This window comes from Protopterus annectens, chromosome 1.part1 (genome assembly GCF_019279795.1).
Source record: "Protopterus annectens isolate FY-2018-M chromosome 1.part1, PAN1.0, whole genome shotgun sequence".
In the NCBI taxonomy this organism is placed as follows: domain Eukaryota; kingdom Metazoa; phylum Chordata; order Ceratodontiformes; family Protopteridae; genus Protopterus; species Protopterus annectens.
This window is the reverse complement of record NC_056726.1, coordinates 1,567,881,144-1,567,890,674: the sequence shown is the minus strand read 5'-3', so window position 1 is coordinate 1,567,890,674 and position 9,531 is coordinate 1,567,881,144. Positions and strand designations below refer to the sequence as shown.

At 36.7% G+C, this 9,531-nt stretch overlaps 1 protein-coding gene across 1 annotated transcript in view; it reads left to right on the top strand.

Moving 5' to 3' along the window:
- Window positions 1-342: 342 nt before the first annotated feature.
- IL22RA1 (interleukin 22 receptor subunit alpha 1) overlaps window positions 343-9,531 on the top strand; it is a 114,564-nt gene continuing 105,375 nt past the window's right edge. The window contains exon 1 of the mRNA XM_044083287.1: window positions 343-564. Within this exon, the coding sequence (XP_043939222.1) occupies window positions 525-564 (40 nt within the window). The 5' untranslated portion in view covers window positions 343-524. The remainder of the gene's footprint in view (window positions 565-9,531) is intronic.

Below are 9,531 nucleotides of genomic sequence, written 5' to 3'. Positions count from 1 at the left end.
TTGCCACTTACTTGTAAAATAGTTTTGTGTGTGTGTGTGTGTGTGTGTGTGTGTGTGTGTGTGTGTGTGTGTGTGTGTGTGTGTGTGTGTGTGTATAATATGTGTTTACGTAGTTCCATAGGTACTAAAACAGACAGCTGTCAGATTCCTATTACAATTAAGAACCAAGTAATTTCCTTAATGAAAGTCTTAACACAGATTACAATGTGATCAAACCAGAATAACAAGAAACTAAACTGTGGGGAATTACCAAGGTTACTGTCCCAAGCCTCTCCTAAAACCGGAAATAATGTAACAGATTTGAGAGGCAAAGTTCATTATTCTGACACACACCTGTCTCAAGCATTAAGAGAGACACATTTCTGCGTCAAGCTGAAAGCTGCTGCTGGAATTTCATAGCAATTTTAACAGTATATTCATAAGGGTTGATGCCAAGTTTTAGGCTGTCCTTTTTAATAAACGAAGCTTAAATCATAACGGAGTGTTTGCATTTATCTAAGGGAGTTACCATCCGTATTTTAAAAATGTGGATTTGTCAGATCTTTTTGACTCTTATTTTGATGGGTAAGTGCAACTATGTCTTTTTTTCCATAGGAATTTACAGAGTACATTTCTTTAATGAAGTCATATAATCACCGAAGATAAGTCTCTCTTTAAAATGCATGTTGCAGGATTAAAATAGAACATTTGCACTTAAAGTAAGACATACATCTTAAATTAACAACACTTTCTGTGAAGAAGGAGCAGCGACTATTAAAATATTAAACAGTTAAAGTTTCAGTAAAGGCTGTAGTAAAGAATCTGAAGCCAGGCATGTTATTACACACACTGTCAGTTAAAGTTAATAGAAAAATAAATAGAAGAAGCAGGTATGCATACATTTTTCTCAATAGTAAATGCTCCTGTCATGTCTTGGGTAATTACATAAAGGCATAGGTCTGTTTTATGTTGTTTTGCTTCACTGAAATAGAATGTTTGAGGGAATCACGTCTGTGAATCAAATACACATTAACTTGAAGTAAGATATGTCTTTTTATTTTCTGTATGTGAAAAATGTAAGTGGTGTGCTTCTAGAAAAGGAAATTATAGATAAAAATAAAGTGAGTTGACAAAATAGCAAATCAATAAATATCTTTAAAAAACATGGTAGCCTAAAATAAAAAGAAATGGCCAAATATTTTTCAAAGAATATTGGGGGCGTATTATAAAGTTTTAATTGTCCCCTTTCAAAATTTGGAGGGTATATTTTATTATAGGTTTTCGAAGAGATTAATAGTGTTATGGTATATTAACATTTCTACATTTTCTGCATATTTCATGACAAACAACTAAATCTTTCTGTATGAGTGGTAATTTATTTCATGCACCCGATTATTCAATGGGATTCCTACTAGGTTACCATCACTGTTACATAGCTAAGCAAGTTAAATAGAGGTCTGTCATAGGTCAGAGACGTATCTGTTTACTATGTATTAAAGTTTGTATTCATTGCTACTATTCTGTATTATAGCAATAACCAATGTCTAGGTGTGGTATATTGAAGATTTATCCATCATTGGTGTGGTTTAATCATAAAGGTGAAGCCCAAGTGATTAAACAAAGGCAACCATGGGTAAATCTTCAATATATCACATGCAGGAGTCATAGGAAGTTACTAAGTTAATGGTTCTGGGGCTCTTACAAGCCTAGCCAAGTTTTGACCCATTATCCTCATGTATCAATGCTATAGGCAGACCATAGGTACATAGATTGCTACTAGGCTAACTGCCCTTGAGGGCAATTTTAAACTTAGCCAATTACTCCTTGTGAGAATCAAACCCTGCACTTTGTGTTTATAAGACAAAAACCTTAACCATTATAACAACACTCCATTGAATAAATCTGCTGCCCCTATCTAGAAGAGACACAGGTGAGACACCTAGGATGAATTTATGTTTTCCCATGCAACCATCTAAATTACGCTTAAAAAGGGGATTGATGGGCTCTGCTTCACCTGACTTAGCAGCTTGCTCCAGAGTAGGGATAGCCTTTGGGGGATGAATCTGTCTGTCCATAAAGTCCCTTTGATGTTGCATCTCAGGTTAAGATCACTAGAGCAAGTGCAGAGAGTGCCATTGGACTTATGGATGTGTAACATTTCCATCAGGGCAGGGGCTGAGATCACCTTTTATGCAAAGCAAAGATCTTCCCTGTGCAGCCTGTATGAGACAGAGTAATAAGTTATTTTATTTTAGACAATCTCCATAAGACAAGTGTTGCATGCCTTAAATTTTCTTTATAAGGTACCTCTGTGGTCTCTCCAATTGTTGTAGGTGTCCATTGAGGTACATACCAAAGGGACATTGTACGCTGTTATTGGTCTGATAAGGGAAGAGTACAGGGGGGTTATGACCTCTTTTATCCTGGAGGCAATACCCTTACTTATAAGATGGGCAACATAGAAGGCTCTCCTTACCACTGAAGAAAGATGGTGATCAAAGGAGAGGTTGCTGTCTACCTGTGTACCCAGATCTCTCACTATGGATTGGGTACTTAAGTTGCTATTATTTATGTGGTAATCTGCAGAGATGTATCTTTTGCCACAGAGGATGATGATACATTTTTTTGCATTTTAATTTGAGCCCATGACTTTGACACCAGTCATTGGTTTATGTACAAACCTTCTGTAGGGTGTCAATGCCACATGGGGACTCTGTGACCACTCCCAACTTGCAATCATCTGCAAACTTTGTCAGCCACAGGTCCACAATGTTTTTTCCATGGCCTTACAAATGAGGCTGATCAGACTTATGGGTCTATAGTTTCTGGGGTCGGTGGATGGTCTCCCCTTATGTAAGGTGATGACAGTAGCAGATTTCCAGTCAGCAGGGACATATCCAGTGATTAGGCTGTGGTTGAAGAGGGTACCTAGTGGTGCAGTTAGCTCCTGTTTTAAACTATTTAGAATACAGCCATAGATGTTATCTAGTCCCACAGAGGCTGTGTTTTTGGCTTTGGAAAGGGCTTTAAGGACCTGATCCTTAGAGATTACAGAGGGAGAACATGAAGAGGGGATGTCTTGTGGTATATGGGGTGGAGACAAGGGGGAGAAGTTCTCAGTGAACCTATCCACAAGCAGGTTTGCAATAAGCACAGGTTCACTATAAGTTGTACCATTTACAACAAGTTCTGCACAAATCTGGGATTTTTCTTTAAGGTTACTAACATAGTCAGAGAATGTCTTATGGTTACCCTTAGCTAGGATAGCCAGTTTGGATTCATAGTCAGCTTCTGATTGCTGTACTAGGTGCCTTATTTGCTTATTTAGGCATAGGAGGGAGTGTTTCAAATTTTGAGAGCATTCCTTACTGCTTTTAGACAACAGTTTCTTCCTCTTATTATATAGCCTGTTTATGACCAGTGCCCACCAAGCAGGTTGGTTCTTTCTTGAGGAATTTACTTTGATCCTGTCAGGTATGGCTAAGTCAATGAAATTTTGTATATGTTCATACAAGGCTTTGGTGCATAACCAGCATAGGAGTCCTTCCCATCAGTGGGGGCAGGAGCTATAAAACTACTAATTCTGTCTCTTAGAAGGTTGTAGTTTTCCTCATATCAGCTGAGGGTGGGTTGGTTACTGCTATTATACAATGACATTAAGAAAAAAATTACTTACTTTTCTTAAATAATGTCTTTGTATAACGGCACCATGGAGTTCTCCAGCAATGTTTCCAGATTCTGCCCTTTGATTATGTGCTCTGCGTGGGTATGGGAGTTGTGTTCCCAGTCTTACACAGTGCATCAGTGCTTTAGCAAGCAAGCAAAGGAGAAATAATGATCTCTGTTGCTATTTTTTTGAAAGAAAAAACTGTAACCTCTTGACAGTTTAGAGGTACAAGATAGACAGGGAAAATACAAGGAAAACCAGGTATGTTTTAGTCTGCAGAATGTACCTGATTTTTCTTGATTTTCTCTGGTCTCGTACGTACCTCTTGATCTTTTATTCGAAAAAATGAGGACAAAGCATAAATAAAGAGAGAGAATAAGTGTGCATTGTCTGAAGGAAAGAAAGTCTGAAACTGAAATGCCTGCCATTACTTAGTGACTTTGTTCCTCAGTGATTTGTTGGAAAAAAAAAATTTTAAATAATAATAAATAAATAAATAAAAATTTTAGGAAATACGAGGTCACTAAATAATGGCTTGCTTTTTAGTTTCAGAGTCTTTCCTTCAGACTAATGCTTGTGTAAGAGATAATAATTAAAAAAAAAAAAAAAAAGTCCGGGCACTCAATGATACTTTAGCAGTTGAAATTTCACTGTTGGTATATGCTGGACCAACAATGGGCACACTAGTTGGACGGACCAATCAGCATGCTTGTTTTTGAATATTAATTACCAGTCATTGTATGATTATTAATTTATTTCATATACATGTTGCATTGATACATGCTGGCATGGAAGACAGTTAAACTTTCAGTTTCACTTTGGAGTTATACAGCTTATTTCAGATGTGTCTCCTAGACAACACTTAAGATTTTTGTTGGATGTATATTGAAAAGATTTTTCCCGCATGTCAAAACAACTTTGTGTGAAAGCAGAGAGTCCATCTGACCTAGTGGTGACCCAAGTCCAGTTACAGACTTCATACCAGAATGTTTAGAAGGGTATCGTTAGATGAGTATCTGATGCCATCGCAGGTGGGGGAATGCCTTGGGGGAATATCACTGATCTGTGCATCTGGCTGGGGGCCCCATATCATGTGCTCTCAGAGTAGCACATGTCAGGACAGGAATCCGGTGATGGAGGCATGAGACACAATATGCAAACCTTCACAGCTCTGCACTTTCCACTTTCAACAGACATAGAAAGAGATTGTAAGGAAAATAGCATATGCAACCATTAGGATCAATAATAAAAGTTTTGCTTCTAAAAGTAAATTATATTGATATTAGTATCTTAGCATGTTCCAGCAGAACCGGCAAGTTGTAAAGTAGAAACAGAAAATCGTATAGACTTACATTCAATGTTCCAAGGAGAGTCTCAGCTTTTATGTGTAAATGCTGGACTAGTTTGCAGTGCTCCCTCCAAGTGATTATCAGCAATGTTGCTTAACATGTTTGTAGGATTTGTAGAAATGCCATGACTTCTCATACACAGGATGTAAAGAACACTGTTGGTTCATTCTGATCTTCTGTATATGGTATTTGATCTTTTGTTATTATTATGGATAAGACAAAGAATATTAGAAAAATAACTCATTACATTAGCATTAGGTACTTCGCTAGGATTGTATCAAATGGGCAACCTTCAGAAATAACAGAATGGGGATGGGCATTTTACCAATTTCAGCCCTCCAACCTTAACACTAATGGAAAATAGTAATGGAAAAATGCAATACAAATTTTTTTTGCACAGAGGATACTTTCCATATTCCCAAGTGGAAAGATGAACCCTAAATAGCCTTTAAATTGCAATCAACTATGAGACTGACACAACTTGCCTAAGAAAAATCCTTAAGCAATGACATTACACAGTGAAGTGCAGTTTAGAAAATTCCCATTATCGGTAGAACTTTATGCGCATGTGGTGATCAGTTAAACTTCAGAAGAAGCAAGTCCACTCAAATAATCTGATACTAGATGTTGCATGAGATATTGTGACCCAAAATGTACAAGTTTAAAGTTTTAAGTGGTTTGAATTGACACATGATGTTCAGGAATAACAAAAGCGGCTATGTTTAGGAGCTATATGCTTTTTACAGAGTATTAATCATTTTTGCTCTACACACATTCACCATCAAGAATTATCATGTCATCTTTCTAGTTCCTGTTAAAAGCAAATCATTCAAAACACCATAAATCAATAAAGCACCAAACACAACGCAACAATACAGTTAGGTTTTTCTTTTAAGTTTGTTTACAGGCTATTTCATTCCTCTAAATCTTTGATCATTAAAAACAATGTGACCAGCCTTTCAGAATCATAGCAAAAGATAAAAAAAGAGAATTATGCTCATATTGTTCAGAACAGAATGACTTTATATAGCAGATCCTATGCAGTTAGAGGCAGGAATTTTTTAGCCAGGCTTCATTTGGTTATTTAACCCAGTGTAGATCCTTAAATATGTATATCTTTATGAAACAAATCAAAACATCTGGGAGGAGCAAGGGAGCAAGGCTACATCTATACCTCTTCACTTTGTAAAGCAAGAAATCTGGACAAAGCTTTAAATAATGGGGGGGGGGTAAATGCCAAAAATAGGGGACATTTTTAAATACTGCTCTTAGAAACTTAAAAAGTTGATATAATATGTTTTGCTTTAACATGACTTTTCTGAAGGGTATGAATTCTGAATTGCCAAAGTCTGTCATTATTTTCTGAATTCAGTCCTCAATGATTTGCCAGTGACTTGCCAAACACACATAATTTTATGAGAAACAGGGCAAAAATCTAGACATTCTGCAAAAATCTGTACAGTTGAGAGGTATTACATTTGAGGGCAAAAAAAAAAAAAAACACTTTGCTTAAAATCATAACAGTTGAGCGGTGTGAGGCATTTCATCTTTTCTATATGCCTGGGTAATACCACACATGTGACCTTGCAAACATTATTAAACAAAGTCTACTGTATGAATAACAGCATAACAACCAGCAAATCAGCCATCAAACTCAAAACCTGTTGAATATTATGTTTAATATCAAAGGTAGGTTAAAAACATCCACAGTTTAGCACATTTCTCTGTAACACTAAAACATCATCAGAACTATGAATGTACTGCTTATGGAAGCCATTTTAAAACTTAAGTGCACACGACACACCTCCAATTTAAACCAATCACAACTTGTTGTAGCTGTAATCAGCATGAAACAGAAAGAATAAAGTAACAACACTAAAAATAAGTCAAAACTTTTAAATTGTGTACCAAAACACATAAACACAAACTAGGAAAAAATAACTAAACAAAAATGTTTGTATTTTGCTGGCTGTCCTTTTTAGTTCACTGCTGACAGAAATATTGTCATTTAAACCGGGAAAGTTGGTAGCATCCAGCTTACATTGCCATGACATTTCCTGGTGAAGCAGTTTGTTCTGCCATTCCCTACATAAGGGGAATTTTGTATTTGCCCAAGAACTAGAAATGTAAACTTGGTGAATTTGCCACAAACAGTGGAATGCCTGACCAGCGCACTCTTACTGTCCTTACGTTGAATACTGTAACCGTGTTGATAGAAACGCTTATTCAAAACATTCTTGTTTTTTCTCACATAGAAAGTGGAACAAGAGGTACATGTAGCCAGGTAAATAATTTTTTTAACCTTTCAGTTAAAGAAAAACAGCTTCTCCAACAATTTACTCATAATTACAATATTAGATGCATGAAACCAACCTAAGGTGAGGGCCTTGTTATTATGGACAGTGCTGACTAGTCAGGGCATATGTTACATCTTCTGCAGGATGATTCTGTGTACAGTGCTGTTTCCAAAAAAATGAAATCAATATAGCCTACATGGTCATTAAAGTGGCACTGGATGAGTTGTTATTATTCAATAAAATTCCACAAGACTTATTCAACTTCATTAGACTGGATTTTCCTGTTATTCCAAAGATTTTTGGTATTCCCAAAATCTACTCCAGTCCATCTGATCTCCTTTTATGTCCAATTGCAGATGTTAGTGGATCAGTTACAGAGCCTCTGGCCAAGTTTATAGACCAAAAATTGAAAAACCTGCTTATTTCTTTCCCACACATTATAAGAGACTTATGGTACCGTCTGGATATACTGAAGGGAATACCATTTAATTACTTGTGATGTACAAAGTTTATTTATAGTAATACCCCATGACCTGGGGATGAAGTAGTTCAGAGAAATTGTAAAACGATTTGGTTTACTTTCAGAAACAAATTATGAACTGGTTAGTGAGTTCATGGACTTAGTGTTACACAACAACTTTCTGACCTTTGAGGATGAATTTTACAAGCAGAGTCTTGGAGTGGCTATGGGGGTCGCATGTGCCCCCATGTTTACAAATGATGTCTTATTAAGATGGGAATTAAAATGACTTTTTCAACTCCACCTATTTTCCAAATGTGCTGGCTACTACAGATCCCTCGATGATTTTTACTTATCATTTGGGAAGGAAGTGTTGATTAACTTGAGGAATTCATGCTACAGTTACAAGTCAGCACCTCCTTTTTAAAGTTCACATGTTCCTTTGAACATGACCAGATTAACTATCTTGACTGACATCAGAAAAGGAGTCAATGAAGAATTCAGTACCAGGATTTACAGGAAGTCCCCTTACTGTAACACATTTCTTTTTTTCACCAGTTGCCACCCCTTCTATCAGAAGAGGGCGGTGGTAAAAAGTCAATTTATCACAACCTCTCGGTTGACCTCGGATAATGTAGTGTGTCTTGAACAATTTGATAAGATCCTTGTTTTTGGACCCACCACTTTTGAATTGAATCAGAGATGAGATATGGGCAGAGAGAAACACTAAATATGCCCCCATCATCAAGAAAGGACTGAATCAGCTCCACAAGAAAGACTATCAAACAAGTTTTAATGGCCATTCTAATATGGTCCTGCATTACACTTTGGATGTCAAGGACATTGAAAAGATTTTGTGGAAGAACTGGTTCATGCTACAATGTGATGAAAGCATCAAATATTTTTTTTTCTCTACACCATCACTCTTTACCTATATAAATAATTCTAATATAAATCCCTTCTTGAAAAACCTATTGATCATCATAAGGGATTTTTATCTACCAGGAAATGTGGGCATTGTCATCAGTGCCCTTACATAAACACTTGTTACAATGGCATGCTTTTAAGTAGATTTGATTTTTGTGTACATGGTGGAGGTTACAACTGCTTTTTTCAAACAGTTATTTACCTGGCTACATGTACATCTTGTCCTGCTTTCTATGTGGGAAAAAACAAGAATACTTTGAATAAGCGTTTCTATCAATATGTTTACAGTATTCTTCGTAAGGACAGTAAAAGTGCACTGGCCAGGCATTCCATTGTCTGCGACAAATTTACCAAGTTTACATTTCTAGTTCTTGAGTAAATACAAAATTCCCCTTTTGTAGGAGACTGGCAGAACAAACTGCTGCACCAGCAAATGATATGGCAGCTTAAGCTGGATGCTTCCAACTTTCCCATTTTAATGACAGTATTTCTATTAGCAGTGAACTAAAAAAAGAGAGCCAGCAGAATATGATTTTGTGTTTCATCAAACATTTTTTTGTTTAGTTATTTTTTGCCTAGCTTGTCTTTATGTATTTTGGTTCAGGTTTTAAGTTTTTAACTTATTTTTAGTGTTGTTACTTTATTTTTGGTGTTTCTGCTGTGGTGGTGCAGCGGTTAGCATTGTCTCCTCACAGCGAAAGGTTCTCCCATTTGATTCTCAGCTGGAGTGCCTTCTGTGTGGAGTCTGCATGTCCTCCCCACGGTTGAGTGAAGTTAAAGACATGCAGGTAGGTGAACGGGTGTGCCTTCTTTGAAGGTTGGGCGTCGGGCTGGCAACTCGGCACCATAAAA